This window comes from Gordionus sp. m RMFG-2023, chromosome 3 (genome assembly GCF_954871325.1).
Source record: "Gordionus sp. m RMFG-2023 chromosome 3, tfGorSpeb1-WG-v2, whole genome shotgun sequence".
Lineage (NCBI taxonomy): Eukaryota > Metazoa > Nematomorpha > Gordioida > Chordodea > Parachordodidae > Gordionus > Gordionus sp. m RMFG-2023.
In genome coordinates, this window is record NC_088777.1 from 10,685,293 (window position 1) to 10,710,304 (window position 25,012).

The 25,012-nt window shown below is 28.0% G+C and overlaps 1 protein-coding gene across 2 annotated transcripts; it reads right to left on the reverse strand.

Annotated features, from left to right (window-relative positions):
* Nucleotides 1-2,119: 2,119 nt before the first annotated feature.
* Nucleotides 2,120-24,367, reverse strand: LOC135925726 (cGMP-inhibited 3',5'-cyclic phosphodiesterase 3A-like). 2 transcript variants are annotated; one of them, XM_065461186.1, is made up of 15 exons: nt 23,783-24,367; nt 15,201-15,634; nt 11,951-12,227; nt 8,488-8,893; nt 7,860-8,290; nt 7,435-7,623; nt 6,970-7,081; nt 6,585-6,773; nt 6,017-6,252; nt 5,439-5,789; nt 4,851-5,009; nt 4,214-4,312; nt 3,955-4,102; nt 3,506-3,568; nt 2,120-2,857 (listed from the first exon to the last, which is right to left on the reverse strand). In XM_065461186.1, the coding sequence occupies exons 1-15, from the start codon at nt 24,197-24,199 to the stop codon at nt 2,643-2,645; spliced, it is 3,726 nt and encodes a 1,241-aa protein (XP_065317258.1). In that variant the 5' UTR covers nt 24,200-24,367; the 3' UTR covers nt 2,120-2,642. The 2 variants fall into 2 exon arrangements, with proteins under 2 accessions (XP_065317258.1, XP_065317259.1); XM_065461187.1 differs by lacking the exon at nt 3,506-3,568 and having other exon boundaries at nt 2,121-2,857; nt 23,783-24,365.
* Nucleotides 24,368-25,012: the final 645 nt, after the last annotated feature.

The window sequence follows — 25,012 nt, forward strand, 5'->3', positions numbered from 1 at the left end:
CTCAAGTTGTATACCCATCTTTGATCGGTGATAAAATGCCACCAAATTGTCATTTTTGCATAAAATATCTATTTGGGGTTTTACCGGTTTCTCAGTTTTTTTCCAACCAAAATTCAGACGATTATATTAGCTTGAAAGGTCACAAATTAGGAAAATATCATGATCATTTAGCATCTTAATTTCATTCCACACTTATTTCAACAAAATGTGTTAGGCTCCAAAGGCAAAAATTTTCCCTTTTTATTAATTTATACAATCAGACTAACTTAAAAAAAAATAATAATAAAGGACATATTAATAAATCACTATGTTAAGATGATTATTTTAATAGTTAGACAACGAATACATATAAAATTGAACTTATAAATAGACCCATACAAGTATGGTCGCCCTACTATTTCTCATTATTTTCTACATGGTCATTCATTCTCTTTAATTTCTTTCACATTAATATTATAAATACATTAATAAATACTAAATACTTCTTATTTTTCAAAGGATGCTAGGTATTAATTTTATTTTTTAAGAAAATTCATTTTTTTTTACCATTTAAAATCGTGAAAAAAAATTTATTTCGCTTTTTCTAAAAAACAATATGCTAACCTTGGACAGAACGTCTCAAGTGCATCAATCTTGAACAGAACTGCGTCGTGTCCCAAATGTTTGATCATTTTATTTCAATGAAGATCGTGGATCCTTTTATAAAAATTTACAAACAACTCAAATCGCGGTGTGAGATTTGAGTTTCTAAGGAACCCTTTAATTTAAAAAATTATTTTGCATGTTTTACTTTTTTAATATTTTTATTGGATTTAAATTGTTTTTAAAAATAAAAAGAATAAAACGGCAATGATGAAAAATCCTTTAACTCAAATTGATTCGAATGCGAGCATGCCTAGTTTTTTGGGGGGTAACCTCGGGATTTAAGCAGATTTCCAATACTACTTGTCAAGTGGCGATATTTGACTAAATGGTTTTACATAAAGAAATCTAAAACTAAATATACATGGTTAAAACTAACTTTATTTGAAAAATAAACATGAAAAAAAAGAAATGGGAATCAGGAGGATATTTCATATAGAAGGAAGTACAATCGTGCGAAATGAAAACGAATTAAGATTTTTTTTATAATTACCAGAAAACGAATGGCTAAGTATACAGGCATATGGAGATCGGAACAATCCGTTTTGCAGGGGTGGTAGGGTTTTTTTTGTCAGAGTGACTTGCGAAATATTTTTATGAGCCGGGGCGGGATTTCGCAATTTTTATTTCGAAGAGCAAAGAAATTAGACACTTTTATTTCTATATAAATAAAGGAATGGATGTCTTGTATAAAATTGTAATGGTTAGGGTCGAAAACCCCATTCAAAAATTTCCAAGAGCCGACATTTGATACAAATATTTATATCCTATATAAGAATTTATTTATTTTTTTTTGAGTTTTAATTGGGTTATTGAATATACTCAAAAAGCAAATCTTTATTTTATGAAGAACATTGATTTTTAAATACACATTATCTACCATAATGGAAGAAAAAGAATACCTAATCCTCAGAAACATTATATTAGTTTTTGTAGCATTGGAATTAACGCGTTAAAGGGGATTAAACTTAAAAGTGTTAAAAAAATTTCAAAACAATTAAAGCTGAGCTGATATTTTATGGCTTATACATCGATAGTGATTTTCAGAGATTTTTTTACTAAAGTTTTAAGGAACATCTTCAAAAAACATCGGTTACCGTCTTGCAGTGGACTAAAAGAATCGGTTCATCAACACTTAGGCTGGATAGTGGGACAAAAAGGTTTAATATCTTATATTATACTAATATCAATGATAAATAACTTCAAAGTTAGCAAACAAAAATATGAAAAAAAAACATATTTGTATATATATATGAGTAATGCAAACATAATTTAAAAAAAAAATTATTTACAAATATTTAACGCACAAAAGCTTGGGACAACGAAATGGAACAACTTAGCGCGTTTTTACAATTATAAGTATGATATATTAAAAATATGTATAATAGTATCTCCATCTCTGCAAGAGAAATATTTTAATAGTAATAATTTATGTTATAATTATGCATTTTAAATATTGTACATCAATTACAAATTACATAAACTCAGTTCGGATTACATGCGTACGTTTAAAAAATAATAAATTTTATCAGGGTAATTTATATAATATATTATTATTATTTTATATATAGCATACCTATTCTATGGGGAAAAAAATTTGAATCTCGAAAAATGAAATCTTAAAAATTAAGATTTACAGAATAAGATCCTTGTCCCTTTTATTTAAAAGGTATTCGAATAATTAATTTATCGATAAATTATAACGATTGGTAATACATTTTACATATAATACATCTAAGGCCGAAGATAGATGGAAAGCTAATTCTATAATATAATCTTACATTAGGTTCTTGGTTACATTTAAGTATGTGATAAACATTTAAAAATTTTATGGAAAAAGATATAAAATATCTATTTCAATAGTTAGTAGTAAATGATCGATAGAAGAAAATAAATTTCTAGGAAATTTTAATTTTTTTTAGGTTTGAGATCTATATTTAATTATTATTATATTTATTGTTTTTTTGTAGTCAAATGTTGTTTTTTTCTGGGTATTCTTTTTAAGGCCCTGGATGTGCTTCCTTATTCTCTGATGGATGTTCGGTTATAATTATATCTAAAGGGGGCAACGATTTAGTGCTAACTTTCTTCTTGACACTAAGAATGACGGATCTTTGCAATTCGTCGTTTTTTATTATCTCGTTCCAGTACATGTGATTTTGGCGGAGGAAATGGGTAAGATGGCTGAAAGCGCATCGCTTACGCATGGAGGTATCTTTAATGGAAACGATTTGTTTTGAAAGATTTATATAATGTAAATGGGTGTGGGGGTGGGAGTGTATGTATAACATTTGTTTTTATAATTTAATCATATATAGTTGTTTTCTCACTTTCTATTAATTTCGACCGAGTTTGAAAATGCTCTTTCACAATAAAAGAAAAAAAAACGTTTTAATCACCATGGATTCTTTTTTGAAAGAATATTCAAGTATAATTTTGATCTAAAATATTTCAAATCTCTATCGTAAAAAAAACCTTCAATTATGTGATCTTAAGATTTTTTTTTGTTCAAAATATATATCTTTTTACAAATTTCCAAATTCTAATTTCGATCAGAGATCTTAATATTAAAATTTATTTATTTATGTAATAATTGCAAACAAAATGGTTGCCTAAATATACGCTTAAATATATTTACATTAAATACAATGAATTAAATTTTTGAATATGGATTTGAGAAATTTGTTTTAAAATTAATGGACTTAGGCAGGGCTTGAGAAACTTTTCTAATATTAAATATGTGCGGACTTGAGCCGGGTTTGATTAAAAAATTAAAGTTCATGAAGGTCTCTGATTTCGACCACGAAAATAGGGTTAAATGAAGGGACAGTATACTTTATATAGCTTTAAAAAAACTATTAACCTTTTTCAAAGATGTCACTTTCTTTTCTAATTTGGAACGAGTTGGTCTGCATTACAGATTGATCTAAAAAAAGTTTAAAAAAAGTACGTTAATTCTTTTGATGATTTTTCTTCCATTCAATATTTCTTTCTTTTTTATAAACTTTATTTCATTTTTTTTTACTAAACAATCTTATAGGAATTTAGGCAACGAATTATTATAACATACAATAAAGTTTTTATAGCAAAGGAAAATTTGAAGATATCCAAGAATACTATTTAAAATGAACATTTTTGGAAGAAATTTATAAAAAAAAATAATAACGCACTTAGATTTTTTATATATGCGACATGTGTTCTTTTAAGTGTAGGAAAAAATCTAGAGAAGAAGGAAAGGAGAAAGAATAATATAATCTGAAAAAAAATATATTGCTTATTATTGTAGGATTTTAATTTTTTTAAATGGCTAACCCAGTCGGTTTTCGGTTATAGCGGTCGTTGAAAATGGTGATATTGTCCCTTGACCGGCAATGTCGGGAGTCTCCTCGTCGCAATAGATGAATTCCCAATAGCCAGGAAGAAATCCTGCAGTGGAAAATGAATTTATCAATGGAGCTACCTGTTTTATATACGAAAAAATTATAATTAATAATTTTGTAAAAGATTTTTTGTTTTAATTCAAAATTGTAGTTTAGCAAATTGTTTTTTTAATCAATATATCAATACTTACCAAGTGAGTTATGAAGGATTCTTGCAATTTTCCCACCTGGGGATACCTTTTGTCCATGTAAGGCGAAATTTCCAGTCCAAGTTTATATTCTTCTTCACCCTATTTTATTTTTTTCAATTTAAATACAAAATATGTTGAAAATAATTTTAATAAAATACATGAATTCCTTTAAAAAATGAAACAGAAAATTATTTAAAAAAAGGAAAGATGGGGTGGGGGGCATAATAGCTGTTTAAAGAAAGCATCTTAATTTATTTTAGTCAGCCGAAGATCCAATAATTAATGTTGATTTAGAAGTTATACCCTCACCCTACCCACTGAATTATATTCAGGTTAGGACCAGAAACTGAACCCCTAAGAACCGGAAACCATTTTAAAATTTCCAGTGGCCAAAACCAGTTCTAATAAAAAAAGTGCTTAATTATAATATATATTATTTTAAAATGTTGTGGTATACATATTAGAAGGATTATTTATTAATTCTCATAATTTATAGTTTGGAACCGAAACTAGGTCCCAATTATTATTTTTAGGAACTGGAAACCCTTTTAGTAAAAGTTCCAAACTTAACTTTCTAGAGGAACTGGAAGAATTGTTAAATCATAAAATGTTTGGGATAGGAAATCAAAACAAAAACTTGTTGATAAAATTCCTCGGTTATCCTATGGGTCCATTGCAAATGTAAATCTTTTGGTTTGCATGGGCCGTTAATATCCGCTAATTTGATGCACATCTGAATGACTAGAAGTCTATCAGATTCGTTTATCCAATCTATGCCGCCCACATCCTCGTTGATCTTGAATAAATTATATTAAGAGTAAAGATGACGGGCCGTTACTAAACGATACCAGTCATTATCAGTATCGGCTAAAAAAGTTGTATTTCTCTGATTAAAGAGATTTAAGGTGCTTATTCACATTCTACATAAATAAACATCGAAAATGAGTGTTTTCGAAGAAGTCGATAATCTAATATAAGACGACAATATCTCTTAGCGGTAGAATAAAATGAACTGAAAATTTTGATTTTATTGATTATTCTAAGAATTTATGAGAAAAAAAACAAAATAGTCTTAATTTTCTTTTAAACTTGATGCTCAGAGTAATACACTAAAGAAATTAAGAAAAATAGAATAAATTATTAAAAAATAATTCAGCAGGGTAAAATAGAATTTTTAAAAAAATTAAATAAAATATAAATATTTGGTAATATCCAACAAATTAACCTTGGCGTTGAACTCGGCCAATATCTCAAAATGCCTTTTAAGGTCAGTGGCCAGGATGGACTCAATGACTATGTACCGGAACCTTTTGAAGTCCCCTGTAGAGAGACTAGAAAAAGAACTGTTCATGGGATTGGGTTGCCCACCAGTTGACCTCGTTCGGGGTGTCACCTTATTGCTAGGAACTTGTCCACCTGTGCCAGTCAGCTGATCATTTTGTATTGGGGTAGAAGATGAAGGGGCGGAGTCGTCTGTATTATTCAGGAATTGAAATTCTGGATGCGATAGGTAGAGACTCCACGAAGCGGCCGCGTGATGGTTTTCGAGGACACTCTTGTCGTTATAAAGGATGGCCTATATTATGAATAAAGGTTATAAATGAAAAGCTAAGCTCGATGCATATAATGAATGAGGGATAATTTTGGCGAAAAAAGTATAAAAGACAATTAAAGTTTAAAGATTTTTTTAAAAAATTAGGATATCAACCCGAAGAAAACTTTTTCTTTCTATCATTTTTTTCTCTTTATTTCTTTTCCTCCAATTTTTCTGGGCTTTATAAAACATGTGATAATTTATTATACATGAGGGGAAGAAGTGGATACTAAGAAAGCGTTGGTTCGCCCAGGATGATCGTAATCGTGCATGGCCGCCGCCGTGTAAAGAGCCATAACCTCGAGCGGGCTCAAATTTTTAGCCAAAATCCCCATCTGACTGTCGAGTACGGTCAAATCTTCCTGAGCAGGTTCATCCTTATTTTTATCCGTCTCGTTTTTATCCTTGGCAACGTTAGAATTGCCATGGCAACACTCGTGTTTTTCTTTTATTTTTTGATGTTTAAAAGTACTATTTTTTATAAAAAAATTCACATTCTCCTAAATACTTAATTTTACTGAGAAGTTATGAAGAAAGGAGGAAAATATATCTAGATATAAAATTAGATAGTATAATAAATTTAAACAAAATAATAATTCATTAATAAACAAATTATAAGAAGAAACCTAAAAAAATTGATTAAAAACGTCAAATAAGGAAATTGAAGGAATTTTTTAAAAAAATCTTAAATATAAAGAAAGAGAAAAAAATATGAGATATTTGAATTTCTCATTCAATTTTTTTAGAAATAATATCGATTTGCTATGAATCACATACTGAACAATTCGTTTAAGGGGTTAGAGCCTAAAGCTTTGGAGATCGAATTGGCGGGAAAATTGGATGATTGCATATGACTATTAGATGTGTGTTCCAGGTATGTCAATTGCTCTTGAAATCCTGGGATGGGTTGAGATGTAAGATAATACACGGCGTGCAAAACATCCGCCGCATGTATTCTGTTATGATCTACAATAGAGAATTAATGAGTTAATTTTTATATCCGTTGTCATTTTATACATTTCGCATCCTTACTTTCTTCTTTGTATTTTATAGGGTTTCTTCCTTTCTTTTACGATTTCTAATTTTTCTTTCTCCCTTATAGTTTACATTGTTTCTCTGTCTTATTTTTCTACGTGGAAAAAAAAACTTCTTTATTTCATACATGGATTATCTTTGTAACCACTTTCCAGAGCGTGAAAGAAATTGAGGAATTTTCGTAAGGGAATTTTATAAATTTCGAACAAATTGGCCTCGTAAAATATTCTATACGCCAGCTATTTTTGGGAGAAAAGATTTAAATACTAAACAATATAATATAATCGTCGGTCATTTTACTTAAAATCGTTAATTATTCGAGTAACCTACCTCCTAGAGGATTTAGTGTTCTACACTCTACCTAATTTTAAATCAGTCTAATAAATTTTAATTTTTAAATATTTGTTTTGATTTATAATAATAGTATATATTTTTAAAAAATAAATATTCATAAAACATTTTTTATTAAATAAAAAGCTTTCGCACATTTTCTAATTTCTAACAGTTTAGGCAAAAGTGAGCAAATGCATAAAAAAAAATTTTAAAACAAAGAATGGCAACAATATGAAAGAAACAAACGTATAATAATCACCTGGCTAAGAGTGGTCGGACCGGCCTTTTCCGAAAACTCAAATATGGGGAAATCCCAGTTATTGATGCGGTTGAGTAACGGATCGTTTTCGAGCTCGTCCAACTTATATATAGTACCGTCGTATACCTCGATTATCCGCTTACCATCATTGGCGCCCGTCATGGGACTGGTTATGGCTGTATCTTTCGTCTAAATATTTTTTTGCACAGGAGATAAAAATGATTGAATGAATGAGTATTGATTAGGATGAGAGGAAAGAGCTTTCTTGCTAATAAAAATCTATACTCTTAAAATAATCTTTAATGCCCTTCTTTTTCTCTCTTATAAATTTTTTTATCACATTTTCTCCTATTAGAATCCTTGGTTTATTTCTCAAATTTTGAAAACGCAATTAAAAATCATCAAATAAATTTTATTAAAAAAACTTTTTCCGGTACTACGGATTTTTTTTCCTCACGGAAAACAACATCCGTATCGTCCTTCATATTTTTTTCGAGATTTTTGTCGTCGATCACATGCTTTTTCCTATCATTTTTGACACTCTTTCGGGTGCGATCGGGCTCAGTTTTACCCGAATATTCGACATTTTCTTTTCTATCCTCCTCCTTATTTTTATGGGGAGAAATTAAAAGCGGCGTACCATCTACCGCTCCGACACTATTAGGCCCAGACGATAAGGACTTGGTCGTATCGTCCCCCTTTCGCGCAGAGGAACTTTCGACAGGTGAAGACTTGTTTTGAGAGGAAATACATTGGCCTGCTTTAATTATACCGCCAATTATGGAAGAAGAAGTATCAAATTCTAATTGGCCCGACTTAAGAGGCTTATCTTGGCGGGGATAACGATTAGCGATATCTAAGGATACAAGTTTATATCTTTAATGATTTTCTCAGCAAACTTTTCTCATTTTAGTTAAGGATATCTTATTCATATTTTTCGATTATTATAATATTAATATTATATATTACATTATTTCTATCTTTCCTTTTTTCCTTTAATTTCTTCACTCAATCCTTCCCTCTTATAATTTTTGACATACGGTAACTATTTACCGGCTTGTAAATTGACTCTAGCATTAAACGGCGGAGAATCTTCAGTAGACACTCCGCTATCGTTATTAATGCTATTCATGACGTGCGCGTCGCGGGCCTCATTGACGTCGAAAAAGTTTCGGTACTTCGTTTCAGAGGAATAGGCGGTATTCGAACCTTCAAAACTATCAAATCCAACTTTAAGGTTGGATAGTAGTTTTAATCGGTTTTCTCCATGGACTTCGTTTCGTTCTTGTTTTCTGTTATCGTCTAAGCGGGATTGCGAGGAAAGAACGGGATTAGAAGAGGGATGCAAAGTGGCGTTCAAGATAGGGATTCCTGTAGCGGATGTCGTTGTGTTCCAAATTCCACCGATGGAGGACACGCGTCGTGATGGGGAAGGTATGTAACTTTTGCGCACTGATTTCTATAAAAAATAATTACATTTTGGAGGAAAAAAGTGGGAGGTGCACTATTATTTTTTGTATGATTTGTAGATTAATCTATAAATCCACGAGGAAAAAACTATTTATATGGTCATTTTGTATAGATGTTCTTCACTCTGTAGAGATGGTCAATTTAGGAAGTTTTATAGTAACTTTACGAACCAACGAAGGTAACATATTATTATTACGATGGATTTCAATGACGTTTAATAGGGAAATTTTTAATAAGCAAAAATAATAATATTTAAAATAAATTACGAAATAAAAAATATTACCAAGAAAAAAATCAATTTTTTTTATTTATTATAAAAACTAAATTATTGGATGATTTGAAAGGTTATTAACCTGCCTTTGTAGCTTTACATTTTAATTTTTTCTTTGTTTCAATTTATTTCTTCTTTCTTCTCTTTCTTTCTTTTATTTATTTATTTTTTCTTCTCTTTTTTTCCTTCTTTCATTTTATTATAATTTTTTTTATGTGGTTTGTTTTGTTCGAATCTAAATTTTGATCGCGTCAGGTTAATTAAGTAAAACTTATATGGGCGAAACACTTTTCGTGAATGTTACTTATCGAGAAACCATTACCGCCAAACTTTTGCGGCGAGGACAGTATTAGCGAAACCCATCATCGCATATTTATTTCTACCTGACTTCCGTGAATATTTAACTGCGAATTTGATATTGCGAATCCAATACTGCAAATTCTTCTACCAGTGCGAATTCTTTTACTGCAAATGCATATACACGAAGTCTCTTGGTCTCTCTCACTCAGGATCGTGAGTGCAAAGTTGTTATATGTCCATTTTTTAAAACAAATAACCCTATAATTTAGCCATAAAATATTATGCAAGCCTGGAGATTTCGCTCATGGATAGCAGAAAGGTTTGGACATATTTCAACGAAATCTAGAGGCTTGCGTAATATTATTTTGGCTAAAACCTTCATATAAAATTTCCGAAATCGAGCCTTTTAACAACAGAGAATGTGGCATTTTGAGCAGTTTCTTTTAACCCAGATATAAATTTACCCCCTTTCCTTCTACCATAAACCTTTTGAAATTAAAAGAAAATTTTAGCAATTATTACATAAATAATTTCGCTAAATATTCCCCGTGCTTTATAATTTTAGACTGATTGATAATCTTAAATTAAACTCTAAATTGAATGACTATTTAATCTATATCTACAAAATTAAAACAACCTATAAAAACAATATTAAAAATTAATAAAAATTTGTAAGAACTTTATAAAACTACATGGTCTAAAATGAAAGATCATTTCAACATAATTAAATTGTTAAATTATTCGATTGTTATCTATCCTTAGATTATAATTTTATTTTCCACTTCCAGTGAGGATCCAGGTTAACTAGGATTTAATGAAACCCAGTGATTAAAATATTCTCAAATCATAGGTTTCTATTAAGTGATTCTTATAAAATAGGATATCGACTTAGAGGTTGAATGAGAATAGGACAAGGTAGCATAAAATATTATGTTCCATTCCAAGCTCCAGATAAATTTATTAAGGTTAACAAAAAAAATTAAAAAGCTCTATCATTGAATCGATCTTATCATCTATTTTAAAATCTGGTCTTAAAAAGTAAATATTTTTAAGTAAAATAATATTCGCTGCATTGCTTTCACAATTTGGATTCGCGATCTAAGAGTTTCGCTATAAAACAAAAATTGCGAGATGGTCTTTGAATGGTATCCACGATAAACTATGATATTCACGATAAAAGTTCTTTTTTATTAAAGTAATATATTTTTCAAAATTAAAGAATGTATTGCTATAACCTAAAACTATTGATTGATCTAACGAGAAAATGAAAAAGAAAGAAAGGAAGGATGAATGGTCGTGAACCGTTTTGGTCTTAGCTCGATCTAAATTAAAAAAGAACTTATAACACTCGCCGCTGTTTAATTATTACAACTTGTTACTGTCCCCTTTATCGAAATTATTAAGCTAAAAATAATATCTTTAGGATATTCTTTATTAAAGTTTTTTCAAATGTTAATGGCGTTTTTAAAAAAAATCTTTTTCCTCTAAAATAAATTGTATATGCGGAGTTAAAATTTATCTACTATTTTCTTCTCATCCGCCCATTTCTTTATTATAAATAACAACGACATTTATATATTTTTTTTTCAATAAAAAAATTTCCCCACTAACTACCCTTCGCTAAACGCTCATATTTATTCGATTTCTATTTTTTTTTAAAAATATAAAACACTTTCATATAGAAGCCTTCCAAATATTCCGGCAGCCACACGAATTAAAATTCAAATTTCCACCCGCTTTCTTCATCTCCAAAAATATGAATATTTTATTTTTTTTTATTATTTTTTTTAAAAAAAAGGTAAATTTAACCTTAAAATAAAATTTTTATTAAATTTTTGTCACACTTGTATAAAATAAATATTAAAAACGAAAAAACAACGATAATGAATGATGCCTTATAGGCTCTAACAAAGTGAATGGAAGTAAATATAAATATTCCATTTTATTTTTTTTGAAAATCGATCTTTATTCGTTAATGATAACTAACTAACTCTCATAATAGCAATAGACGTGATTAAAGATAAGAAAAAATAATTATAATATATATTTTTTTATAGGTATTATATAATTAAGTTTGTATTTATTTTGCCATAAAATGGATATTTATGGCTATCTTAAAAATCAGAGATTTGGAACCATATTTCAGTTACACCCCCCTCTCGTAAAAAAATTCCACGAGTTTTTCGGCCCGGCCCGTAACTGCCAGTATAAATATACCATTTATCTGACCCGGCAGGCCGCGCAGACCATTGCTTTAGTGTTCCAGGGCTCCTAGCTTAAAAATGGAACAATTTATACAAGTTTTTATGCGTAAAATTTAAAAAAATTTGAAAAAAAAGAAAGTAGCAATATTGGTAAGATTAAGAACCGCGTTCGGAGCTATATACTTTATTATTTTGATATAAAAAGGTAATTATATCGATAGCCATATTCGATTTTAAATAAAAAATATATATTTCTTTTTTAAAAAAAAACCTTAGGCAAGCCCATTTGGCTAATAGATCGACGCGCCGAATTAAAATATTGAGGCGTGGGCTCGAATCCGACGCTGTCGTTCGATTGGCCCCCGTAAAAGTCGTTGGAGGGTAAATCTATATCGGAATAGCGTTGCCCTGGTATAATCTCGCGCCGAGCGGTATCTGAAGAGGAAGGTTTTTTTCCTCCCTTGAAATTTAGACCTTCTTGCAAATGCGTCGAGGTAGAGTCGGATAGTACGGCTAACTGGTGTGGTGAGTTGACATAGATATGGGACCTGGTATTTCATATTTAATTTATTAGTTGCCATTATTTTTTGAGTTAAAATTGATATTAATAACTTAATATATACGAGCCAAGATCCAAAATAAGAGATCGCGTTGCATTCATAACTTCTTATCTTTATTAGGAATTGAGGGCACTTTTAAATGATTCATTCATATACATGAATGAAGTAAAAATGCTTGATTAGGGTTTAGTATTTAGTCTTTAATAAATTTAAGGTAACAAAGGTCATGATGTCTCTTATCTTGGTACCCAACAAACGTTTCTTCTTATTTTTGTATGTCTCGTTTCTTACTCATCTCCATTTTAAGGTTAAATAGATTTATTATGTTAATAATACAGTTCCTTTAAAAATGGCCTGCGTTATAAAAAAAAAATTGTTTTAATTTGAGGTAACTTCATTAACTTTATACACCCAATAAGGGGATAAGTCTTCAATTATTTCGGGGATAAAAAGAAAATCCCCTCCCGCGAGTAATTATTGAATTTGAAAAAAAATCCCAGTAGCGTTCTGAATGAACATATCCAAATCCGTCCGGTCGAAGTCGGACTAAATCTAATTTTTAAATTTTGAATTACGTGCCTGACTTGATTTTTTCTCTCTTCAAATTATAAGCAATTATTTGTAATTTTTATTTTACAAAGTGTTACTATTTTTATTTTCCTCGTGTTTTCAATCGTTTAAATTTACGTTATATTTGGCTGTAATTCTCAAATAACTTTCCATTTTTTTAAAAAATCAGACTCTGATTTCAGCAGCTTACTTCATTTTAAATGATTACATTATTGATATTATTAGAAGATTCTATCGCGCAATTATTAAACCAGTGATAATACCCGTCAAACTATGCTAAATAACGCCAATTTTTATTAAGCAATAAAACCTATTTTTAAAATATTTATAGGCAGAATCATGCGGTCGCCTTTGATATTCTATATATCATAAGGACCGAACCACCTTGGCTTCAGAAAAAAAATATATGGTTCTTGCTGGATTCGAACCTAAGTTTCAGGGCATTTATTTTTTAACATTTATTATAATTTTTTTTATATAAGGTTAGGTAAAATTCAAAGTCTATTTTAAAAAAATTCGAAAATTTTTTGAAATTTTGAAATTATATTTTGGACATGTTTTTAATTTTATAATAGGCTGCTATAGAGAAGAAAAGGGATTTAGATTCCATAGAATTTCCTTTATTTAAAATCTTTGATGAATGATCAACTTGTTTTGTTTAAACTGGCATTATTTATTTTATACCCAAAAATATCATATAAGAGAGATACCTGCAGGCTGGGCCGATTTTAATTTTTTTTAAATATACCCGGACTGGGCAGTATATTTTAATATTTTAAACCTCCATTATAAACTATAAAAATAAATTAAATATATTTTTTTAAAAATTACAGACGGGCCGTGCAGGTGGTACCTCTGAAGGTCTCTGATATAAGAGGGGAAAAAATCAATATTTCGTTTTATTTTATTATTCAAAATCAAAATTTAGGGGATCTTGAGGAGCTGAAGTGATATAATTGGGTAAAAAAAATGTTCGCATCATTATTATTATAGCATATGAACTATTTTGGTAATGTCCATATCAAGCTAATTTTCAATATTTAAGCGTTTAAAATTTAACTTTTTTTTTTACAATTATGAAAAATAATTTGTAATTTAAAAAATATTTTATACAATTCAATTTATTTGCAAGTAATTAACGTGAATATATTTAAGCTAATTTGCTTAACAAATTAGTAACGCCATCTAGTTTTCTTATTTTTATAAATTTTATCATATTCTTTCTTTTTTGTTTTTAGTTAATTTTATATACATTTATTTAAAATTTTTTTAAGACTTTACCATAACAATTTGAAAAAAAATTTGAAAAGTTTCAAAACTTTAGCGAATTTTAAAATTTTAATGAAATCGCATGTAAAATTTTAGAATTTATAAAATTTTATAGTTTTTTTAATATATAAATAGTTTATTTATTTATTATAATTAATGTTTCAAAAGTTTGTGAATTTAATTTTATTATGTTTTGGGCAAGATCGTATATTATTTTTAAAATTTTATGAATCTTAAAAATGGGAAACTTCTAGAAAAATAAAAAAGCGAATTCTTCTTTTTATAAACAAATCATATTTATGATTCGTAAAATTTGATAATATGTTTGTTAAAATGTCAGATTTGGGTCGATTTTTAAAAACGGCCCGATTAAGATTAGCCAGAATAAATATGTAAGCATGGAGATTATGTCCATTTATGTGACAGAAAGGTTTGGACCAATATCAACCAAATCTCGAAGTTTACATAATATTATTTTGGCTAAAATCTTAATCGGGCCGTTAAAAATAAGCCCAAGTAGAGCTTTTAACAACACTATATATAAGTTGTTTTTTTTAACTTCCAAAAATAATTCCTTACAAATTCCATATACTTAAAAAACTACATTATATCATTTCTGGTATCAAATTAAACTAAATTATAAGCAAATGAAACAATATATATCTGACCTATTCGATAAAGATTCGAAGAACTGAATAGTAACGAATACAAATAGTGAATTATTCATTTTGTTCGAAGAGAATTTATTTTTATTGATATGTCAATCTGACAAGTGATGTGATTAACAAGGTATACATCAACAAACATTTTTTTTAGTTGGAACTAATTTGATATCAAAAAATCGTATTTTAAAGAAGAAATGATACATTTAATTATATTAATGTGCATTATAATTTCTATAAAGAAGAAATGATATATAATTTCTTTAATAACTTGATCGCATGTTCTTTATCATCAGATTACAAATTACAATTTTTTTTTGTTTAAAATTAGATGCACAACAACAAAAAAATTCTGTCAGTGTATTTTCTTATTCGTCACTCAATTATTATCTATAAATTAATGTATTTAAGAGTTGAGTTAAAAGAAGTGATTTTTTAAAAACCAAGTAAAAAGTAATACTTTCTGAGGGAAGATGACCCGATCTCTCTATAATTATAATCGGTCAAGGACTGCAGAGTTTCATGAACGGGTTCCAGTAGCTTATTCAGGCTCTTCAGTCCGCTCAGCACCCGCTCAAACATCGAAATAGTTAAAACGGAATCAGTCGTCGAATAACCGTCAGTTTTGGTTTCCATCATGAATAACATGTCGGAGAGGAGCCCCTTGGCTTGGGCCACCAGGGAGGATTCCACAGAAAGTAAAGAATACAATTCGTTGCTTATTTTTCGAAACTTTTTGTGACTCGCGGTATTCGAGTTAGTATTTGCCATATTCGGGGTATCGGTCAAATGACCTTCCGTTTTATTATCAGGCTCAGGGTGCCTTAAATAACTTTTCGGCCTAAGTGTTGTGTTGGGATGAAGCTTCGATTCGTATTCAGAGCTAGATGAGGTCTAAAAAATTTTAAAAAAATATTATATGAATTAAATTTAGAATATTTGTAATCTATATTTTGAATTAAATTATAATCAACATCCTGAAATTAAGGAGAGGGCCATGATTAACCCGGCATTACGAATCAATTGTGTCATTAAAATCACCTCAGGGGAAGTATCCACTTAGTCAATACACATAGTCATTCATTTTATAATTGAATTATCTTACTTTAGTCATCAGGGGTGGCTCAAAGGCGCATTGGCTCGTGGGGGAGGGGGAGTCTAGAGGGCATAAAACATTACTCAAGGGGTTTGCTCAAAATTGTTTAATCTTTTTATATTAAGTAGTAGGTAACTTTGGTTTACGTCGTTTTCAAGCCAAATTTGAAAAATTGTGTGTAAGATCTTTCAAAGGCTTAGAAAATGGAAGAGTTTCAACCTAATATTAATTTGAGACATTTAGTTTTAGGATATTACGAGGAGCAACAAAAAAAACTAGTGACATTCTTAAATGGGTTAGTCACATTATTTCAAAAGTAATTACAGTTACAATTCAAAAGATATTAATTATAATTTATTTTGCAAATAATTTATACAACCCATCATTATTAACATAATTTATTTTGTTATAGAAAATTTTCTGCAAAAAATATTAACTGTTTTCAAAATTTGTGTCTAAAGTTTTGTTTTTCTCCAAAAATAAGCTTCTGTAGACTAAACGAATGTTCCTCATGAGTTATTTATGTAGGTTAAGCTTAATATTTAATAAATAATAATTTCGAATTTGGGAAATCATCATATAAGAGATAAGATAATAGATGAGGAATATTTATATAAAAGTAACTCGTTACGCGCCTGTAGAACGTTTGCTTTTTTGTCTGTTATTTTTGGAGAAAAAGTAGTAGGCCTTCTAGAAACTGAAAATAGTTTATTAAGTCAAATAAAAATTTAGTGGCCCAATATCTTTGAACAAAATTAAATATTATAACGTTCGTTTCATATATTTTTTTCAGAGCAATTATTTTATTTGCTTAAAATCGAATTTATTTTAATCCTTAGATTAGAATTTGTAAATGGCAAAATTATTTTGTTTAATAATATCTATAATAATAATAATAATAATAATAATAATAATAATAATATTAAATTATATTTAAAAATGATGAATTATTATACATAAATAATTTATAAAATATTTTGATATGTGACTAGTTATTCCTTTTAAGGAATGTAACTTATATATATCTAGTTACTTTTCGAAAATAACGAAAGTACTTTTTACAACATTAAATTAAATCCCAATTTATCTGAATCACTTATATATATTAGCCTAACCATGTAACCTAAATAAAATGACTATAAAATGAAGGAATATCTATCATTCGCATGTTTATATGAAATGAAAAAATATAAGCAAGAGATTTGCAGAAAATGTCGAGATTAGAAGAAAAAAAAGATAGCAAATAACATATAAAATAAAAAGGCATAATGTGTCTGCCAATCAAAGCACCTTCTTAAATTAGTTGGACGAACAATCAAAAATGATCATAATGAGAGGAATAAAAATGATCTAATTTAGGCACCCTTTGGAGAAAGTTTTATATGAGACAGGTTCGGTTCAGTTATATTTAATAGTTTTCGAGAAATCAAAACAAATTTTAGGGAGTTCTTAACAATATAATAAAGCTTAAGCACAAGTTTTACTGTCATTTATATAAATTAAAATATTTAGTTTAAACTTTATTTTCTTTTATGATTATTTTAAAAAATGGAAATGAATAGCAGATTTCATTATTTATGTCATTTTTGGCAGAATGTTTGTATATTATAAAATTAGGGAGTAATTTATTTGATCAATTCAAGTAAATAAACATATTAAAGAGCGCGAATGATCAATCATAGCCAAGTGCGCTGGTCAGTTAAATGAATTGTAGTATTTTACATTACAATTATTAGCGTCACTTATAAAATACTCCTTGCGATTTGAATCAAGGCAAATGGTTTTACTCGCAAAGATCACACCTTCCCCTCAAAAAAAACGAAAAAAGATTCGTACCTGGGTTAAAGGAGATATCGAGATCAGATTATAACCTCTACCTCCTACCCCCCCCCTTCCCCACTTAAACACATTTTTCTCATCTTGGGCTATTATAAAATTTATATATAACTGATATTTCATAATTTCTCATTTCTGAAGAAATAAATGGTCAGGGATCCATTAATAAAATAATTTTAATTCATTAACCTATAAGAGGTTTATTTTGGGAGAGGGAGTCTGAATTTTCTTGAAAATAAAAAAAAAATGATAAAGATATGTATATCAACATATTTTTCATTAGTGGCTTAGAGTAAAACCGTTCAAAACAAGCCCAAGACTTGGGTCGGATCGGGCCTGTTTTGCAGAGTTGGAGCCGATTTGTAACGATAAAAAAGATATGATTCCGGAAAGGGTAAGGGGATCGCCGATATTAATGAGATAAACTTACCCTTGTTTGGGGATCGGGGCCCGGGGGTATTTAGTTGTGGAAGATTGGTGTAAGAGAAAGTGAGAGAACTAGCTAAAAAAAAGCGACGGGGTTTGATTAAGGGAGAATTTAAAATTATTAAAACCGGAAATAGCATTATTAAAAAATGAATCAATAAATGGAGAAGGAGAATTCGGGCGGCATAAAAGAATTTCGGAGTATCCTTAAATGAATCAGAAATTTAGAAACTGATGATAAAGAAGAATATTTTATTCTAATAAAAGTTTATCAAAAATTTTCATCTCCGATTTTAATTTTCGATATAAAAACCTTAGATAGAACAGCTGTTTGAAAGGGTATCAATAATCGAGTGAAATAAGAATTACTTACCCATAAACTTTTTGGGGCTTGGTGTTTTCCGCAGGTAATTTTACAAATCAGAGAGAATATTTGTGCATGATGAATGTTAAGGAACCGGGACAACTATGGGGAGAGGCAAAAGAGCGCCTAAAACCTATAATATTAATTGGAGACCTAAAATATACATTATTGGAGTAAAATCTTGTTTTAACGAGTCAAAATCAAAAAAAAATTTGATTTCATAGTAACGCCTAAATGATATGAAACTAACAAAGTAAGCACCCTTGATTAGGATTAGTTATTTCAACGATTGTCCATGTGATAGGTTGTTTTTTTAAAAAATATTATTTTAAAAAAATTGATAAATATTTCTTACTTTTTCTTTAGACATTTTATAGGAAAAAAAATCAAGGAGTTTTCATGATAAATTCATACAAACAAAAACATTCATAAAAAATAATAATTAAAAAACATTTGATTAATCTATAATAATAATCAAAATAAGATATATTTTTTTTAAAGGCAAACAACAATCAATGAAAAACAATATATAAACTAAAATTTGCTCATGTGAGACAAGTTGCAATCTCATACTTAAAATTTAATTGAAGGAAAATTAATCTGTTGGAGATGAGGGAGTTCAAAAAAAAAATGTCTGATGGACAACCTATGGGGGGGGGGGGTATATCGGATTAAAACATAACTAAGCAAAATGGGTCCGATTTTAAAACACAATTAACAACCCTGAATCTATTATACAAAAAAAAAGGTTTTTTTTTGTCAGATCAATTAATCTTAATATAACTAAATCGATATTTCATTATCCTTATAATTTACACGTGAAATATAATATTTCTGCGTTCGTCAAATTTAGGTAATATTATCCAGCAAGAAAACTGGGTATAAGGTGTTGCCAAAATAAATACACTTATTTTCAAGAAATTAATGGCCTCACAATCGTTATTTTAATAGAGTCAAAACTTAAAATTCGAGAATTATAAATTTTTCACCATTTCGCGAATGGTATTAAATATTTCCATTCTCTGTATCAAATAAATTTCTCATCTAGATGTTTCCGAAAAATCCCAATTACGACTTTTTACCTTTCAATTTCAAGGTAGATTTGTAAAGTTAATAGTATATTTAAAATGTCGTGATTCAATGTGCGTGATTAAATTTTAATGAGCGTCGGAAAAAAAAAATTCTATGAGTGGGCGTTAATTTTTTCGAACTTCATGAGTGGGCGTGTCGGACATGAAAATTACTAAAATGATTTCAAACTTTGGTACAAAAAATAAATTTTTACAATAAAAACCAAAAGTTTTGAATTTTTAAATACATTTATAAAAATAAATGGAGTTCTGTTATGAAATAATAATCACTCTGCATTCACAGTTAACTCGAATTCGCGGCGAATGCGAGGTGATAGATATTTTATTCAAATTTGAAAATTTTAGTTGAATATAATTACCTGTAATTATAAAAGTATAACCATAATATGCTAATTTTCAATATTAATTTTTTTTTGACTTTCAGTGAGTAACATCGTGAATATGATTTTATATAACACTTTATTAGCTAAGATTATAAGTTATAAACAGATGTAAATTAATTTAATTTAAGAATTTTTTTAATTTTCTTTTAAACATGCATATATTAAACGATTTTACAAGAAAAATTAGAGATTTATAATAAAAAATCAAATGCCATATATAGTATGCTTTATGTATGCTCTAGCCATTAAGTTGTTCGGAATAACCTGCAAGGAAAATCCTCGTGTAAGTAAGAGAGAAAGAACTGAGCTAAAGCGATTGATGGGACACTTTTATATCTAACTTTTTACCTAGTGTTGTTAAACGGCCCGATTAAAATTTTAGCCATATAATAATATTATGTAGGCCTCGAGATTTAACAAATATAGGTTCAAACCTTTCTTCTATGAGCGAAATCTCCAGTATTAAATAATATAAATCTTAATCGGGCTGTTTTTTAAAAATCGACTCGAATAGGCCCGTTTAGCCACTATCTTTACTTATGTTCATCTTTTTAATCTTCCTGGTTTGTATTATAGCCCAAAAACAGTCAAAAACTATAACCCTGTCTATTCATTTTGCTTTTAGCAAATTATATTCATGCTCATGGTTTAAAAGTTCGTATAACAAGTTCATTAAAGTCTTAGCTATAAAATAAAATTTGAAGTTTATAGCTTAACTAGAAGTCGCGCAATAACGATTTTTATAATATATATTAACTCGGGGTAAATGAGTAAAAATTAAAGCTATAAAAAAAGGTTAAAGAATTTTAAATATTAATGTCTACCAACACCATATAAAAATAAGATATTTTTGAGCAAAAGGGAATATTAATAATTTGCGTGTGATTTGGAATAAAATTTTTAAAAAAATAGTCACAAAGGTGAAGACCTAAAATGGACAAACTTGAAATGTGCTATTTTTGATAATTTCTTTACATTCTCTTAAATGTTGTGATTAATTATACTTAAAAGTAATAGCAATATTTTATTTAATATAACAATGAAATTGGGTTCATTTTATTTTAACCACTTTACCCTAGTATATCCATTTTAAGCCTGAATACTGGGTAAAATAGAGTTGTTAAACTACTAGATTATTAAAAAAAGTCTAACCCAATATTTTACCAAAAAAATATCCATGAATTTTCAGATAAATTTAGCCATCAAATTTTGTATTTTTTTAAGCAAAATGGCCTTACATGCTGTTTAGGATTGCTATAAAGCCCGATTTGGCTTGATTTTCCGTCTAGGTTGTGGGGAGACTATTTAACCAGGGATTTGAACTAACGATATTATCTTGAAGAAATATCAATGCTAATGAGCGGAGCTTTTCTTGGTCTTTTAGCTTTGCGTTCTAACATAAAGAGTCCTTATTTTCTCGAGACCAGATGATGAATGATCAAGTGAGCAGGAACGGCATTTTGACCAATTATTTTTGCGTTCTAACACAAAATGCTGTGTTATTCTCTCGAGAGCAATGAATATGAAGACATTTTTTCTTTTATAATTTTATGCTAATTTTTGGCTTCCGAAAACTCCATCTTTAGAATTTCTATTATTACGAAAAATTCATCAAATTTTTTACGAAACTTTTTGTGAATAAATTTGTTGCCTTTTCGTTAAAAAAAACCGCCACAATAAAAAAAATTTTATATAGAAAAACACAACGCTAAAAGCCTAGGCTTAGTTTGCAAACTCTATAAGACTTTCGATTGCAGTTAATGAGCAGATGATATCGAAGGTTTGTCACATCAGTTGGCAAGCGTCTAAAATTTCTTATTAAAATGTATGTAGCGATAATATGGGTTCAAAAGCGCGTAGTAAACTTTATAGATCGCTTACGTTTGCAATATCGATACACGTTACACCTTGTAGATAAGCTTAGGTTGTAATATTTGGGCAAAAAAAAAATATTGGTAAAGAAAAACTTGGCTCATTGGCGTTTTCATTAGCATATCTAAGATAATTTTGTGAATAAAATACCCGACGATGGATGTATATAGTGCATACAATGCATTTTTATAATATGAAGGTATAAAATTTTGTTTAAAAAATTAATTAATTAGAGTAAAAATTTTAATTTAAAGAAAAATTGATGAAGGGGGTGGGGCAATTTTATCTTCTATATTTAGTGCGGATTATATTCCAAATTCTTGAAGAACAAGAACTAATTCTAATTCGGTAATAAAAAGGAAAATACATTTGCTATGCCCAACAATGGGGTCAATTAGATACAATAAGGGGCATGTTTGTTCGTTAAAGAAGAAACTTTTCAATTCGTACGAAAAAGTTGTATATAAATTGGATATAAGGGTCGCGGTTACCATTTTTCAGCTCAACTTGATTATAATAATTTCGTGTTTTACAGATGATTATAATGGTATCCCTTTTCCATAATCCTCGTTTTGCGAGGATGACAAAAAAAATGAGAAAAAGATTGAATAAAAAAAAATTAAATATTCATATTTTTCGTTTTAAAATAAATTAAATGTTGATTAATTAGATGATTTCGCAAAAAAATAGGTCTTTGTTATTTTTTTTACAATCCTCCTTAAATATATCAAAATTAGTACTTTATTTTTTGAAAAATTTGCTTGATTTTTATAATTTAATATATATTTTTTTTATTAAATATTTTAATACTTAGTCTGCTATAAAAATATGATTGGTTAATTTTATATCTTATATTATAAAAAATGACTCATATTTTAAATTTGAGGTGATTAGAATATAATTTTTAACAAAATAAATCTTTAAGTGGTATGACAAAAATATTGAATGACAAAGCAATCCAAAAACTGGTTCCTAATGGATAATTTTTATTAAAAAGACGTTTTGCTCAAATCAAAACTGTTTAACTCAATTTATGCAGGATAGGCCAGTGCTGTCCTACCTGGTGATCACTGATTTTGATTGCATGTCATCAATTGGATGTCAAAATATATTTAATTTATATATAATAATTTTAAAAGGACAAGTTACAAATCTCTATTTTTACTTTTAAATTAAAATAAAAGGACATAAAAATAAATTTGATTGATTAACTCTGTATAGATAATGAAGAGTAATATACATAATTTTATTACTTACTTCTTTTAGAGGTATTATATATTTTCTCTGTAGTAAAAATATTATAACAATATTCAAAGCAAAATATACAATTATAAATAAGATTTTGATAAAGAATTAAAATAAGAAAATTGGTTAAATATAAGTATATATCTTGGTAAAATCTATTTATTTTTTTGCATAAATTAGTTTGTCATGGAAACTATCACATATCAAAAGCTGACATCTTAAATAGTATAAATAAATTATTTCATTCATTATGAAAAAACTTTATTAATAAAATTTTTTAATTGATTTTTGTCTCTGCTGAGCATTTTTTAAAACTTTAAATAGGTTTGCAATACAGTAAATCAGAGCCTTATAAACTTACCCTTAGACAATGCTCTGCATCATAACTAAAATAATATTAAACTACAAAATGAATTAATATAAAAAAAAATTATAATTAAAATATCTAGGGTTCATATCAAAATTTTGTTTAAAATATTTATGAAACCACTAAAGTTAGCACCTCTTCTAGAATAATTCATTATCTAGACTGTTTTAGGTGAGTCAATTATTAATGCTTGTCTCAAAATTTACCTCTACATATTTACTATCTATTTATATATTAATCAAAATGGGTAACTACTCCATTCTGAAACTCCTTTAGAGGTTTCACTATTTTAATGCAGTTCAATAAAAGATTAAATCAAATGAGATATAAAAATTTAAACATTGGTAATTATAAAATATTACCTTTATTTTCCACATAACAGGCAATGATATTCTCCTGGATTTAGCAAGATTTTTTGGATATTTAAGTGTTTTTTTATATTTTGTCAAAGTAGTAAATGGTGTTAGGTTACTATCCTCATTTTTATAAGAATCATTAAAACACATATAAAAATGTGCGATTGTTATGCCAATAGCACTTGAGAAATAATGGAATATAGACAATATTATGTTATATGAGTTTAAATTTATTTTATTTTCATCATTGTTTTTTGTAATAAAATAAAACATATTAAAAGTATAAAATCTTGTTAATTGAATAAAAAATATCAAAAATGAATTTATTTTAGTTTTTTCATTAAAATTTAATATTTTTGTTAATAAAACTTGGGAAATTAATATCGAAATTGTAAGTATTGTGATATTTGAAAAATTAAACATGTCTGTTGAACACCCAAACAATGTTATGTCAAGAAGTTCTCCAAAAAATGCCCCGATTATAGAGAATATTATATATAAAGTCTCAATATTGTTATTATTTATGAGTTGATATGTTTTATTTATAGATTTTGAAGAATGATTTTCATATTTATATTTATACAAATTTAACCAAAAATAAATGTTAAATTGAGAAAATATAGTGTAAATTAAGTGTAATATTAAGTTAAAGTATACTATAATACGAAAAGAGTATAAGTAATAACTGTTATTTAGAATTATTAAAATAATAAAATATAAAGGATAAATTGATTGAAATGGATTAAAATTTGATTTAATTTTAATAATCCATTTGCGTAAATTGTGTTTTAGATAATTATACTTATTTTGAATAAGATAATAATTTAACATATTGCAAAAGATTTATCAAATAAATGCATATTCAAAGAGTATGTTTGTTTCGTACATTTTAATAAAAAATCCATAAACCTAACCCTTAAGAGTAAAGATTTACCTAAATTTACTAAACAATTACCAAAATATCTTTTATCATATTTATGACTTTTTTTTTATCGATTCCTGTATTTGATTTATTAAAAGTTAAATAGGATTAGTAATCATTTGTTTGAAGGGGACATGGGTAGCGGTTACACGAGCAAGGGTGGGGGAGTTGGTATTTAACAATATATGTTTATATTCATGATATGATCATTAACTTTTTATAAATTTAATCTTATTATTTATTAACTCATTTGATATATTATCTTTATAGATATTTTTGATATATAAAAATATTAATTTTGAATATAAATTATA

Excerpts from the sequence above, each read along its gene's own strand:
- LOC135925726 (XM_065461186.1), bottom strand. The coding sequence starts at position 24,199 with ATGTTTAATTTTTCAAATATCACAATACTTACAATTTCGATATTAATT. Across the intron at positions 7,624-7,859 it reads AATCCGTAGTACCGGAAAAA|ACGAAAGATACAGCCATAAC; the intron begins GTTTTTTTAATA and ends AAAAATATTTAG. Across the intron at positions 4,103-4,213 it reads AATCCTTCATAACTCACTTG|GTAGCTCCATTGATAAATTC; the intron begins GTAAGTATTGAT and ends TATATAAAACAG.